This window comes from Papaver somniferum, chromosome 7, assembly GCF_003573695.1.
Source record: "Papaver somniferum cultivar HN1 chromosome 7, ASM357369v1, whole genome shotgun sequence".
Lineage (NCBI taxonomy): Eukaryota > Viridiplantae > Streptophyta > Magnoliopsida > Ranunculales > Papaveraceae > Papaver > Papaver somniferum.
The window spans coordinates 77,039,715-77,055,272 of NC_039364.1; the positions used below are offsets into that span (position 1 = coordinate 77,039,715).

Genomic DNA, 15,558 nt, shown 5'->3' on the forward strand with positions numbered 1-15,558 from the left:
TTTATTTTTATTGCTTTGCTAAAACAAAAATTCCTCCATTGGTTACTAAGAAACTGAAATTTTTATAACAATAATTGCCTCTCTGTGGGAACAAACTCTTTCTTACCACGTACTTCATTTATATTAGTAGAGTGAGAAAGTGAAATTATTTTTGACGCATACGACAACGATCAGCTGGCCGCACCATGCGCCAATGGCATGCCAAACCCTTGGCCCTAGCCATGCTGGCTGCACCATGCGCCAATGGCATGCCAAACCCTTGGCCCCACCATGCCAAGCCAACCGCACCTTGCCTTGGCCCCACCATGCCAAGCCGTCCAAACCCTTGGCCCCACCATGCCAAGCCATCCGCACCATTCTGCCTTGGCCCCACTATGCCAAGCCGTCTGCACCATTCTGCCTTGGACCCACTATGCCAAGCCGCCCGCACCATTCTGCGCCCTACTATGCCAAGCCGTCCGCACCATTCTTCCTTACTATACCATGTCGGCCTTCCCTATGCGGCTACCAAAACGAAGGCGTGCGACGATCAACGACCACCCTTCAATCCTAGATGCAAATCCTGTCCGTCCAAGGTCGCCAGGCAACGCATGGTAACCTTTGGCCCAAAACCCTAGTTTTGGCCACGTCAAACCGCGCCAAGGCATGCCATGCCACATGTGCCAATGGCATTCCAACCACCTTGTCACGCCATACCATGCCGACCTTCCCTATGCGGCTACCAAAACGTAGGCGTGCGACAATCAACGACCACCCTTCAATCCTAGATGCAAATCCTAGCCGTCCAAGGTCGCCAGACAACTCATGGTAACCTTTGGCCCAAAACCCTAGTTTTGGCCACGCCAAACTGTGTCAATGGCATGCCAACCACCTCGCCACGCCACGCCATACCGTCCTTCCCTATGCGGATGCCAAAACGAAGGCCTGAAACGATCAACGACCACCTTTTCGTCTAAGATGCAGATCTTAGCCGTCCAAGGTTACCAGCTAACGCATGGCAACTTTTGGCCCTAGTTTGGTCGCGTCTAAACAAAGCCAAAACCCTAACTTTTGGCCGCGCCTAAACCAGGTCATATTAAAGCCATACCGAACATGCTTTTATGCCACTGGATACCAAATGAAGAGTTGTAATAATCAACGACTACCTTTCCTCTTAAGATGCAAAATCTCGACCATCGAAGGTCACCGAGCCGGCAAGTCTCCCAAGCTCGACTTGCCAGACGACAACAACATGCTACATGTTTCCAATGAAAACACTCGAGACATCAACGCATGTCACAAACTGGGGGATGCTCATTGGGTATTGGTTTGGCGGTTTACAGCGTGCGACGTACACTATGCCCGTTATAAGAAAGTGTCATAAGGATGAGGAGGTTAGTAAATACAGGGAGTAATGGTGAAACGCTTTCTTTTATGGAACATCAATTCCAGGCGTTACTGGTTACCACCTCCTCCCATTTACTCACCCATTTTCCATTTCTTAATGAGACCAGAGTACGTTTCACTTCGACTTGTATAAATAAGCATTACCTATTTCCACCGAACGGGAGGTTCAGGTCAGGAGCATACAACACTCAGAAAATATTTGCTAGCTTTCTATCTGTTAGCTTCCCACTTTTTGATACAAGTTGTAGAAAACAACTACTCTTCCCGAATCAACTATTCTGGTCTCAACACTTTCTTCGCTTCCCTCCCCAAAACTAACCCTTCTCCTTCTCTTTGTGACCGAAGCAAGTCTGGAACGCCATTTCTTGGTTTAGGACGGATTTGTACAGTTTGATCTCTCGAATCTAAAGTACTCCCTTGCAGTACATTGTTTAGGATTTAAACTCGTCTCTCACCCACACACCCGAAATTACCAAAATCAGCAGAAACTGTTTTCACCCTCAAACACCTAGTGATATTAGGTGTTATCAACAAGACTTTATTAAAAACAGATTGATCAATGTATTTACTTATAATGTCTAAGTTCCAATTGCTATTATTGCCAATCAGATGACAAACAAGATTAGGAGTGTTGTCATCAATAATTTTTGGGATTAGAAGAGTTTCTTGCTTTGGTAGCCAGAAATAAGACCAAATCCCAATATTTGATTCATTGTTTATTTACCAAGTATGGTTCTCTCGTATGGTTTTTATACCTTTTTTTGATACTATTGCATATTGACAAATTACTCTTTTTTGTTTTTATCAAGGGTTTAGTATTTGGTTTGAGAATTTTAACCCATAACAGATCCTTCATATTAATCATTCTCCATGCCAACTTGGTGAGAAGGGAATGGTTTTGATTATGAGGGTTACAGATTCCCACCTCCTTGATCTTTTTCAATATAGACATTGTTATATGCCTCAGCCTAGATTATTTTTTAGGGTTGTTTTTGTTCTACCAGAATCCCTTTCAGTTTTAAATTTTATCAGAATTTTCTTTAGGAAATCCAGGCATTGCATTTGATATGTTGGATAAGAGGAATATAATTCTTAATAAGTACAGTTTCAACTCTGAACATAGTTGTAGTACTTTCCCAGCAACGATCAAAGTGATTGGTTTTGCTTTTATCAAAAAAAGAGGAGTACCAAAGTATTTATCATTTTTTGATATTTTTTAAATTTTTAGTATTTTAGATATGATTTTAGTCTGTTTATTTGGAAGCTTAGGGGAAAAGTAAACCCCTAAATCCTGAAGATTGACAACATGGGCAGACATGTCACCAAACCTTTTAAGAATATCGATGCGAGTTTCTGGAAAAAAAAATGAAAACTCATTCTTATGCCAAAGATAAGAATGAAGCTGATAATAAGGAAAACGAATTAGTTTGTATAATAAGGAAGCTGATCTCACTGTAAGCTTTGTAGTTCTGATATTCAGGAGAATGAAATTCACTTATTTGTGGATTTGTGGAATACAATTTTGTTAAAACTATTTGGTTTGCCATGTCTTTTTTTTTAATTATAACCATAACAATTATATAAAACAATGGTTTACTTTCTGGATGAATGATAATAGGCTTAGAGAATTTTGGCCTAAAATAGCTTGCATCATCCGGAATATATCGAAATACATAAACAAAGTAGTTTTTGAAAATGTTAGACCTGATCTTAGAGATCTTATTAATATAATTAAGAAGGATCATCTATATCATGATATGGATAAACCTACTAGCACATTACAATTCTAAAAGACATTACGGAGGAAAACCCCCTAATCCAGACTAGCCAATCCAATTCGCATTTTTTTTCTTGAAGCCGACTTTACTATGGACTTTGTGGTTTACATTATGGATATCATAGATGGAAGAAGATTCATCAGAGCAGGATCTTGTTGGGCAGCAAGCCCTCTAGACGCAGAAGCAAAAACATGTTCTGAAGCTCTCAAATGGATTAAAGATTTGGGTTTGTGCAATTGCACCTTTCAATCTGACTGTCAAAGTTTGGTTATTTATCTTAATGAAGACTTAAATACTTATTTGAAGATCCCATGAGAAGTTCATAATAATATTATGTATTGTAATATTGTGCTTAAGTTTCTGGACAATTGTGTGTTTAACTTTCTAAGTAGGAAGTTCATGTTTGTAGTAGACAAATTAGCCAAGGAAGCTAGAAAAAACAGAACTGCATCCTTCTCTACAAATAATCTATCCGAGGATATGAAATCTTCATTTTCTGCTTGGATAAATATGATGCAGGAACCATTCTTACCTTATGTAACAGTTTTGTAATCTTCGACAAATGTTTGTTTTTAACAAAAAAAAAAGGTAGCTAGCTCAGATGGTTATTCTCGTTCCTCAAAGATTTGATGCGCTCTAGGAGGTCTCAGGTTCGAGTTCCCAATGGCGCAATATGTTAGAATTGACATGGAAGGTAGAGTTAGCTTGCTCCCCTGCGACATAGTCAGACCCCTATCCGCTTCGGCTCTCTTGGTTAGTTCCTCATAAGGCTCGCTGGTAGGCTAGTACGACAACCTGTTCAACTAATATGGTAGTACACTGTTGGAGCTTAGCTTGTTAGGTTTCCTACTAGTTTCTTATAATATACGTTTTCCCCTTACCAAATATCTAGTGGGTACAATGCATATGAGAGAAACTAAATTTCATCCATTTTTTCTTTTCTTTGGAAAATACTGATCATATTAATAATATCGATTCAAACTCGGATCATCATTACATGGATTCTATGTTAAATAAACAACACAAATCATAACAATTACATCAAATCCACAAGTATTTCATTGATTCAGATTAATCAATTCTACCATTTCAACCCCAAACAGACTAGTCTTCCCAATAAACCAAGAACAAGGTACAAGGACCAGTTCAAATGGTCCTGTGAGTTTTGATACAAACAAAACCCAACAAAGTAATAACAATACATAAAGCAGTTGTTTTAGGATCTTCAGGTGAAGATCCAACCATTTCTCAAAGTTTTGTGCCACAAATAAACTATCTAATCCAAAGTAACTCCCTAAACTAAAATACCCTATGATTTCTGGAAAGAACTGAATCGGTCGAAATCTGGAATGGAATCGTGTCTGTTGTCGCCATTGTTGATGTAATGTCTTTAGTGTCTTTAACAGTTGATGTGTCTGTTGAAGTTGTAGCCATAGTTCCCGAAGTTGTTCCTAATGATGTTGCAGCAGAGGTTGATGATGAAATTCTTTTGAGAAACCCAAATTTTGCTTCTTGAACACCACTATTAAACAAGCCAGAGGATCATAAGAGATCCATGAACAATATCTAATTTTAGAATCAGACGGAAAACCTAAAAAGCAAGAAATAAAATGCTTTGGAGAAGCAATTACAATCATCTACACAAGTTTTTCAGAAGTAACAGGGAGGAAGAGAGATTAAGAATCTACGATGATGTTGATCTCATCCGTTGGGTTACATAATCAGTTTAATATGGGTATACGGTATACCACGTGTTATACAAACAGAAACCGAGGTCATGAAAGTAATACAACGAAGTCAACTCCGAGTGAGTCAATATTCTCCGAGTCTTGTACATAACTCAGCCATACCCTCGAACTCCATGGTTGAGGAAAAAAGAGAACAAAACTCAGATTTTTATTTTACAAAAGAGGGAGAAACTAGGAGAGAGATTAAACCAGACCCTTTTTTTTTTTTTTTTAAATGATAGTGATTTAGACTTGAGAGAAAGAGAGAGGGAGTAAAGCAGTTGGGTTTCAGTTGGTAATGGTGGAGAAGAAACTGCGCGTGGTGAAGCGCGTTGTTGATGTAATAGAAGTAGTAAATTATTATCATTTCTTGTTTATTTTATCAGTGTTGGTTTTGTGGATGATCTGGTGTTGGATCAATAGCGGAGATGGAGGTGGTGGTGGGTTTTTGATGATGGTGGAGGAAAATATTTCGTTGAAAGTTGGAGTAGAAGAAGTTGTTACAGTGTCGGCCATGGCTGAACTTTGCCTTGGTCGTCACCATCATCATCACAATTGTATACTTTCTTGTTAGGTTACACAGAGGTCAAAAGAAACACGCTAGATAAAATTGTTGTAGAATAAAAAAAACAAAATAAACCCAAAAAAACAAACCCTAATAAATGAGATCTCTTCGACGTCTTCCAACTGCATCCTCTTCATCTTCATGGGTTCACTTAAGATCCGTTCTTTTCGTTGTTGCTTCTTCTTCCTCTTCTTCTACTTCCACACCAGTTTCCTCCGATCGGTAAGGTTAATGTTATCTGTATTATTTCGTCTTCCTAGTGATTGATTTAGTTTTAAGATTTGGTATTTCTTATGATTTTCAGTTCATTTTCAAATTGGATCTGATCTGATCTTGAAAAGGTGAATAGAGTTTATAAATTTATTGAATTTTGTTAGTACTAGACTGAATTGATTCAAGGGATTTGGGAGTTGGAATTAATGTTGGAATATTGGATTATTTTGAGGACAATTTTCTTAGTTTTTCTAGTTTATCTTCTAGTGTGACAATTGTTGCATTAATTTGACTTATCTTTATCTTGAATTGGTTAAATGGGGGTTTCTAATATTTATACTGATGTCAAAAAAAAATTGAACCGGTCCACTAAATCATGAATACCTCTTTGTTATTCTAAGAGAAATGGAGTCTCTTTGAATCTTGTTGTTTTATCATTTTTGGAGTAAAACATAGGAGACTTTCATTCCTGGTAACCTTCGACTTACTAATGAAAAGCATATAGAATTTCTCACAAGCTTCACTGCTTTGTTCTGTATCCCAAAATAAATTTCTGATGACGGAGCTCGTAGATATATATTGATTTTCTTCAAGTGATTTCAGGACTTGTTTCCTCTGTTGTGCATACATTAAAAAATTTATAGGTGTGATCCAAGAGCCTGGCAAGGATTAATTTATCTTGTGATTATTTTGTAATACTCATCGTTATGCATCTGGCTTTGCTGCGGGCTGCGGCTAGTGTTTAAATTTTAAAGCCATAGGGCTTTTATCCTGTGCATTTCTGTTTAGGTATCCCTCAAAGTACCAAGTAAACTTACTGAAATTTATGCCACAATTTGCTGAAGATCTTGTTTATTTCTAACTTGGGATTATTAAGTTTTTGCTCCAGCTGATGTTTTAACTTTAAACCCATAGGGATTTCCTCGTGCGTGTTGCTGTTTATGCATCCTTCAAATGGTTTTAGTTTGGTTGAAACCTGAAACTATGTTAATGACTTGTACTCTGTAAACTTACTGTTGATATGGCATATGTTGTTTATGGTTTCGTTTATTTCCAACTTAGAATATTTAGGTTTTTGAACCAGATATATGCTGTCTGAATTTTTGTAGAGCTTAGTGTTGTTCGATGTCAATGAATTTTTTTAACATCTATCGACATTTTTTATTCTAGAGGTTAGAGTAACTACAGAGGAACTTTTTTTGGCTAGGTGGTTCGGTTTTATGAGCCTGACAATGTTGTGCTATAATTTGCCAAGCTTGGGTTAACTTAGGAAGGACTTTGATTCTGTATATATATATATATATATCTGAACTGTTCTCTAGTGTCCGATGTGAGTATTGATCATTAATCTTTTACGTTGTATCAGTACACTTAAACCCTTCAAGAAACATGTATATGTTTCTGCTAGATACTTCTGATGTAATTCGCAAGTATTTCTGAGTCTGTTCGATAAATGTCAATTGATTCTCTTGGTTAGTCATATATTTTATCTTATACAGCCCTTGGTAGTTACATAGTATGAACCTCTCTGAATTTTATATAATCTCATCCGTGAAACCTAATCTATCGTTTCACTATAAAATTCCATCCTGTCGTTATTCCTATTTCTGTAATAAGATTACTTATTATTTATAAATTTCATTTTCAGGTCTAGTCTTAAATCACCATGGTCTCGTAGGAGAAGAAAGCATTCCCTCTCATCCCGGAAATGGAAAAACTTGTTTACTCTAGACGGAAAAATTCGTGATAGAGTGAAATTCTTAAAGAAAGTTCGTAGCGGAGTAAGTTATTGTAGTTGGCATACAAGTTCTTTGATGTACCTTTTCTGCTGTCTTTATTTGACAACTGGTTTTGATTGTATACTTTCTTTTGCTTTTTATGCAGGATGTAGATCCAAGCATAAGGACTGATGTCTGGCCATTCCTTCTTGGAGTGTGAGTATTTTTTACATATCTTGTGCTTGTTGGAATTTATTTTCCAGAAAACCTTCTAGAATAATTGGGCTCTTTAAAACTGTTTTCGCTGCATGAATTGTTTCTCTTTTATTATATCCACAAAATTCGTGCAATGAGGGAGGTCAATTTTGTCATGAATTGTTCCAAAACAATTTTTTTTGGTCATGAACATAAGTATACGAGTATTGAAATGAGTGGTTAGTTTTATCTGTATGTGTTTCTGATTCAACTGAAATAGCTTTTGTTTTGTGGTTATTTGTACTTTTGCTTGTTAATATGGCTATGGTTATCATTGGCTTTTATGAGTAGTTTCAGGGTAGTTACTTACTATGAAAAGAGTAGCTCAAATTAGACTCTTTGGATTTTCTTTCACATTCTTACTTATGATTTGATAAGTAAATGAATAATCTGCTGATGTTCTGTTTTCTGTTATAGAACTTAGTACCTGAAGATAATGATTTGTAAGAGTTAATGAAGAGAAATATTTTAGAACTGATTCCCTATTTAGCACTCTAATCGTCATCTCTTCTCATATGTACGTAATTGATTTCATCAATCATTTGAACTTTGAACTTTTTGTATACAGCTACGACTTGAACTCCACAGAAGAAGAAAGGGATTTTATTAAAGTTCAAAATAGGTACACAATCCATTTATCTGTCACTTATGTGAATATTTTTCATTTTTTTTATCAGCCCAGTTGATGGGTTGTCAATATTTTATCCTGAAAGGAGCCTTTAATTTTTTTAATCTTAAAAACAATCATAATTTATTTATAGTTGAATATCTGGTGCAGGAAGAAATATGAGAATCTGCGGAGACAGTGCAGGCGACTCCTTAAGCGGAACAGTGAGACTTTTAAGTTGAAGCAAACAAACGGAGGCAGTGGAAGTTCAGTCCATGGTATGGATTCTCCTGGGTCAGAAGATGTGGTTAGTGCTAGGGAATCTCTCTCCTCCGAAGGGAGAAGCCTGGCAGACGAAGACTCGGACCCAGAAGGAAACATCCATATCATAAACTCTTCTGGACCTAATTTATTTCTAGAATGTGAAGGTCACAGTGTAATCACCAATTTTGATCCATCCGAGTCTTCTGATTCTGACTCCTCGGATGAAGAAGTTGAAAGTCAGGTTTTTCTTGCCACGGAAGGAAGCGAAGAGAATGACCTTAACAATGCCAAGGAGGAAGCCCCGTTAACGGCCAAAATTAGTTCTGACACATACACAGCTGAAGATTTTGCCACATGGCAGAGGATAATCCGTGTAGATGCTGTACGTGCAAACTCAGATTGGATAGTGTATTCCCCAAGCCAGGCTGCAGTATCAGAGGGTCGGGCCCGACGTTCAGCTGAGGCTGTTAGGTTAAAGGACTATGAGCACCTTGAGCCATGCAGGATCTTTCATGCAGCGCGGCTTGTTGCAATTTTAGAGGCCTACGCACTTTATGATGCAGAGATTGGATACTGTCAGGGAATGAGTGACCTTCTCTCTCCAATAATTGCAGTAATAGAAGAGGACCATGAAGCATTCTGGTGTTTTGTCGGTTTTATGAGGAAAGCTCGACACAATTTCAGGCTTGATGAAGTTGGAATTAGGAGGCAGTTAAATATTGTTTCGAAGATCATTAAATCTAAAGACTCCCACCTTTATAGGCACCTTGAGAAGCTTCAAGCTGAGGATTGCTTCTTCGTCTACAGAATGGTGGTAGTTCTTTTCAGAAGGGAACTTACATTTGAACAAACAGTGTGTATATGGGAAGTAATGTGGGCAGATCAAGCGGCACTTAGAGCTGGAATCGGAAAATCTGCATGGGGGAGGATACGGCAAAGAGCCCCACCGACAGATGATCTATTGCTCTACGCAATCGCTGCATGTGTACTCCAGCGCAGGAAGCTGATCATAGAGAAATATAGCAGCATGGATGAGATTATAAGGGAGTGTAATAGCATGGCAGGACAACTTGATGTTTGGAAACTTCTAGATGATGCCCATGACTTGGTTGTGACCCTTCATACAAAGATTCAAGAGGATCCATCTGATGTCAGCTAGGGAACTTTTCATTCTTATGCTAGTGGACAACAAATCAATAGGTCGAAAGCATCACAATGCTGATGATAACAGACCAAAAGGGGAGTAATTGCTTCAAGCTTGGGATGATAAATCATTTCGACATGTATCCAGGTTCTCATCTCTTCTGCTTTTTGTTAATTAATATTTATATCTTTGATGTACTCACTCTTTTTAAGGTTTTTCCCTACTAAATCCAGGGGAAGTCCTCCAGAAAAAAAAATGTTGTCTTTGCAACAATAGTACTTGTAAGAAGAATTCAGAAAGGAAAAAAAATACTAAGGAATATGTAATGTAACTCACAATTCTTATGTTTGCCCACTTTTCAAGAACTGAATATTGAATGGGTTGTGGCAAAACAAGATACAGATAAAAGAGCAATTTAAGTCATAAAGGCAGAATTTAGTCTTTTTCTATTTGTTATCTGGTTTCTATTTGGAACCTTTGTGAGCAGAGAGTGTTAAGAGCTGTAATATTATCCCCGTTTTCACTTCAGACTGTTGTAAAACAGGCCAGGCAGAACACTTCTCTATAATCATGTTATGCAGGCTAAACAGGTATATATATGTTGCCCGATAGAAGCTATCAATAATGGCTGTCAACTATTGCAAAAGCTAGAGTATAAATGTAGGATACAAACAGGGAGTGTCGAGCTGTAATGTTATCCCCGTTCACTTCAAACTGGTGAAAAACAGGCCAGGCAGAACACTTCTCTACAATCATGTTATGCATGAATTGTGGATGGAAGTGCAAGTGTAGTGGTAGAATAGTGGAAGAGTTCCATCTTCCACGCCACCTCAACATTTGGAATTGTGGATTTAGCGTTTCCATGGATTCCACGGACCCTTCCATCAATTCATGGAACCCTGTTTGGATTTTCTGTGGAAGACCCCAACTTGGAAGCCACTAGACTTGACATTCCATGGTTTTTCCACACTTGGAATAGGTTGGATTCCACCATAAGACTTGCTCTAAGCAGGTATATATATGTTACACGATAGAAGCTATCGTAATGGCCAGAAATTTTAGCAACAAACACCCCCACATGACCGATCTGGTAAAGGGGTACATTGTTCTTGTCAAGCCGGCTCGATCAGAGTTACCATCATTCAGAACTCGGGCAGAGAAGATGCGAGTGTTCAATGTTAGAAACCACTGATATATAACGAACAAACTCTATAATAGGCCAAGAGTGTCCTCATGTTTGCCCCGACCAATGCCAATGCGTGCTATCCCATCGGGAACACTCTGACATGGATACACTTGAACTCCAAAGAACTCTGGCAGTCCGGGAATCATGTCAGCCAGGATTCCTGTATGGTCACATCCGAATCCCAATGTAACAGTTCTCCGGTGTATGCCACTACATCAGAAAATCAGGATACAAACCTTTTTCCATTCTTGCAAAGCGAGTCTTGTCCGTTGTTGGGTAAGGATGGATGTTTTGGACCCAAATAAGCTTTCATTTTTCAGAATGGTACACCAGTAGGAAATGCTAGAACTAAGAAATAAACATCCGGAAGGACGAAAGGACGAAAACCAGGAAGATATATCAGTGTACAAAAAGTTGATTCCTCTTCAACTGAAGGAACCCCCCAAAAAAACAAAATGGGTTTTCTTGAAACACGCTACAAATTTAGGACGTCCATTCGAGTCATTTGACCAAGAACATGCAATCACAAAGATAGTTGGTAAACATGTCTTTGCTGTGAATGAATACGGATTTGCTTGGTGAAGGTAACTGCAGCTACTACTCTTTCTTGGTGTAATGTCTGACAATGAAGGCCAAACCCAAGATCAGGAGCGGTACCAAGAACTGCAAAATCTTTATAACAAAGTCGGGAGTTTTATCAGGATTGTGTGGTGTTTGTTGAGGTAGAACGTATGCACGTTTCAATGGAACAGTGGTGGCGTCAATCTCTCCGACGTAGTATTTCTCCAACATGTCTCTGGCAGAGTCACTGTGACCCACATCTTCAAAATCATTGGTTGCATCTTTTCCTGCAAAATTGTATAAAAAGTTTAGGGATGCCAACTTTATTGGTTTCTACAAGAACTCTTTCATTAACACCCCGCGTTCGCGACCCTAGTTAGCAATTCCGCAATCCCCTAAAATTCAGAACGACTATGGGTCACGTAATAATCGGTTTGATGAAATGTAAATTAGGTCAACCATGCTGTCAATTATTCGTGATTTGGTAAAAACTCGCAAAAGCATCAATTCGTGTGTAAATTCGTGTTATATGCATGAAATCCGAATTAAAATATTCAGCTTATATATACCAGATAGGTCACTTGACATATAACTCTACCTAGTCAAAATGTTAAAATCTATCTCTTATATATGGTCATATGCCCTAGTCATACTCCCTGAGTCCCTGCTCCGAGATTTAGAATGAAAATTTCGGCTAATACATACCAGATAAGTCACTTTTTAACTCTACCTTGACAAAAATTTAAAAGCCTACTATACACCGAATCTATAAACTACTCACACTCCCAGAGTGCATATACCGAGATTTTATTTGATATCATACCTAAAAAAGTTCCTTATTAATCCAAAAGTTTAACAAAATCAGAGATATTAGCAACATTCAAGAAATGATTAATAGACAGAAAGGAATATGGTTTCATTCTCCTTTTCTCACGCCACATAAGATGGATCACGGTTTCCTACGCAAACTCTTTACACTTCATACAATCCATACATTCCTACCAGTTTAAATCCAGACATTCATACAAAAAAAGATGCACATAAAGGAATATGGCAGTTTAAATGGATGGAGAATTAAACGGTTCCGATTTATTTCAATTAGCTAACTGGGCACTTGACTATAAGAGGGATCAGATCCCTTGGGTTTACACTGAAGCTGCTAAGGAAGAATGCAAACATCCTAATGAGGGAGAACAGCCACATACTCGAGGACGGGAGGAAGCCTGTGGACTCAGGACAACTGGGTCAAATTGTAACGAGTTGGATTTTTTTACCTGTTGCTGATAGCAAGACCTCATCTCCTCCTGGATGATCATCCATGAACGGGGTTACATCATAAACCTGATAAAGTAGATCAATAGACAAATTATTGGATAGTTGACATTTGACATTGAAAAAGTAAAATGAAATTCAGACGTGTTATAAGAGTTTAGATGCCCATCCTGCTCAACTCCACAGTCTAACCGATGCCTTTGATAGATGTATATTTACCACAAATAATAAAACTTTTTTCCTCCAGCAAAAGTGCAGATGGTGTTTAGCTTTTTGGTGATAGAAATTATAAGATTACTAGTTCAGTAAATTCTGTAACAAAGCTTAACTGTTTCTTGAATACATATCCGAGTACATTTTTTGTTTTTCCAGTATGTGTTTGGTTCATGTACTTCATGTCCATGATCGGTAATAATTTGTTCAATAAACAAGCGTGTGAAATAACAGAAATACAAATATCTAATAAAAATTCGGCAAACAAATTCCATGTCAGTAAACAGGGAACATACTTCCACAGTAATAAGTGTTAAAGAAAAAAAAAAGGCTCCTTTACTGCATAAATCAATGACTTAACCAATACCAATAAAGCAGCGTGCACCTTTGGTATTCAAGTAATCATATAAAGACATCAACAATGGGTATGGCATTAATACCATAATACATGCAAATTGAAACTTTACGAATTGAGACTACTTTCGGAGGGAGGAAATAATCATCCAATCTTATGATCACGAGCTTACAAGTTACAACAATGTCACCTATAGTATGCACGAACATAATAAAAGTGTAAGATCGTTGGTTTTCCACTCATGTGCTAGTTTATAAAGCTCACTTCTTCCTCAAAATTTTTACCAAAATTCAACCCTCAATTATTAGATTAGATCATTGATGGAAATGTAAAGTGCACACACCACCAACTTTTATGACTTAAAAGCAGTTTAAAAAACATTTCGCCTCACGCTTTAATACCCGCTTTTTCGCGCTTCGCCTCCAAAATGCGTTGATACTCACGCTTTGCTAATAGGTTTTGTCTGTCAGTTTTTTTGGGGGGCTGCAAAGCCCATAAACCTGCTCTAGATGTCTGTTTAGCTTTTTAATAATAATCTAAAATAATATTTAAAACCCCTACAACTATCTTGTTCTCTAATACAGCTACTATTTTAAGACGTTTCTTCTTTTTCTTCTGTGATCTACATCCATTCCTCGACCATGTATACCCAAGCTAAAAAAGTGTACCAAAAAGGTATAGTTTTTGAGAACTTCTTAGTTTTTCATATGGATTTGCAAGTATCTATTAATCTATATATTTAGCGAAGCAGCGTCTCGGTAACGATTTCTAGAAGCGCTTTGCGCCTTGCTAAGAAAGCGTATCGCTTCACGCTTTCGCTTTTTAAAACGCTGCTTAAAAGGCATATTCAAAGCCTCATTATAGACAGAAGAGATGTGTTTGCTTCACAGTACCAACCTTAAAAGGAGTGGCTCCTTCACCAACGATAGGCACGACATCAGTACTGTAATACATATGAGTCGCAACATCCTGAATCGAGATTGTTTTTGGAGAATGAAATAATCATTTAATCCTATGATCAAAAGCTAACAAGTTACAACAGTGTCACTTGTAGTGCATAGCAGAATTGTAAGATTATTGGTTCTCCTCTCATGTGCTAGTTCACAAAGCTCATTTTTCATTCAAAACTTTTAAAAGAGTCAAAACAGATGGTTTCTTAAATTTTCGTGTAAAATGCAATTGAATCAATAGATCCAATTTCTTGATCATAACACATCTCCTTCCTCGTTGATGAGGCCTGGATAAGCCGTATCTGTGTCTTTTTAAAATTGATCATGTCCATATAATCAAGAATAATTTAACGGCTGAACTTTTATGGAATGACCTATATATAATATTGATCACTATCACACCTAACATTAGCATCACATCACATGGCCTCTAGCCAGCTACTATTTAATACTCTAAGATTTGTTTTACAAATTAAATTGTATTTTTACCTACATGACGAACTATCTAGGTTAACTAGGACACGAAAATTTGAAGATCAACTGTAAAACTGAACACTCATTCAAGTAAAAAAATCCCTTTTTCTAGACAGAACCCGTCCGAAAAATCATTGGATTAAGCTGGAATATTCAAACAGATTAAAAATTAGATATGAGATTCATCACGAAATCATCAAAAAAAAAGGGAAGAAAAACACCTTTCCAGAGATTATAAGCCAGCAATCTTTAGTTTTGTTATGCTTCGCAACATCCTCAAAAGAATGAACTTTTAGATCTGAAGCCATTTCCCTGCCGGCTTCTGCTCAGTGAAAAAAAAACAAACATAATTTTAATCAAAAGCAATCCTATTCAGATCTAATTGAAATCTTCATGTTGGAAAATAAAAACCCGATTCACAAAAAATAAAGAAACCAGAAATTACCCACTTACAAATTACCAGAGAAATTTCTTTGGAGCACGACAATCCAACCTTGTGATTAACAAAATAAAATCTGGTCAAATATATACGGCAGTAACAAGATCTCTTTGAGGTTGATAGTACCTTTTGGACCTGAATATTCATTAAACTACGATAATACCATTGACAGATGACAACAAATACTTGTCTACGTAGGGTTAGTTTCTAGACATTGAGAAAATCTACTTTTATGTATTGAATTTTATCCAATAAATAATGCATTCGCCGTATCATTCGCGAACTTTTGCGAACAGATCGTTCCCGCACCAAACGGCCGTCCAACTGAATCTCCGAACCCAGTACGTGACTTTTCTCAGCTTACCGGATTATACGCGGTTTTGACGTACCGAATGTTGAGACGGCGAGTTAGTTCGGCCCAAACTAGTTTACCCATTTATTCCAAAGGGAA

The 15,558-nt window shown here is 37.5% G+C and overlaps 2 protein-coding genes across 6 annotated transcripts; one reads left to right on the forward strand and one right to left on the reverse strand.

The window, feature by feature from the left end:
• Positions 1 to 5,098: 5,098 nt before the first annotated feature.
• LOC113297680 (GTPase-activating protein gyp7-like) lies at positions 5,099 to 10,185 on the forward strand. 2 transcript variants are annotated; one of them, XM_026546241.1, is made up of 5 exons: positions 5,099 to 5,683; positions 7,318 to 7,450; positions 7,554 to 7,603; positions 8,211 to 8,264; positions 8,421 to 10,185. In XM_026546241.1, the coding sequence occupies exons 1-5, from the start codon at positions 5,598 to 5,600 to the stop codon at positions 9,670 to 9,672; spliced, it is 1,575 nt and encodes a 524-aa protein (XP_026402026.1). In that variant the 5' UTR covers positions 5,099 to 5,597; the 3' UTR covers positions 9,673 to 10,185. The 2 variants fall into 2 exon arrangements, with proteins under 2 accessions (XP_026402026.1, XP_026402025.1); XM_026546240.1 differs by having other exon boundaries at positions 5,105 to 5,678.
• Positions 10,186 to 11,138: 953 nt separating this feature from the next.
• Positions 11,139 to 15,268, reverse strand: LOC113297681 (cytochrome b5-like). Of its 4 annotated transcripts, none has more exons than XM_026546242.1 (4): positions 15,122 to 15,268; positions 14,890 to 14,990; positions 12,679 to 12,745; positions 11,139 to 11,691 (listed from the first exon to the last, which is right to left on the reverse strand). In XM_026546242.1, the coding sequence occupies exons 2-4, from the start codon at positions 14,974 to 14,976 to the stop codon at positions 11,441 to 11,443; spliced, it is 405 nt and encodes a 134-aa protein (XP_026402027.1). In that variant the 5' UTR covers positions 14,977 to 14,990; positions 15,122 to 15,268; the 3' UTR covers positions 11,139 to 11,440. The 4 variants fall into 4 exon arrangements, with proteins under 4 accessions (XP_026402027.1, XP_026402028.1, XP_026402029.1 ...); XM_026546243.1 differs by having other exon boundaries at positions 15,129 to 15,264; XM_026546244.1 differs by having other exon boundaries at positions 15,118 to 15,138.
• Positions 15,269 to 15,558: the final 290 nt, after the last annotated feature.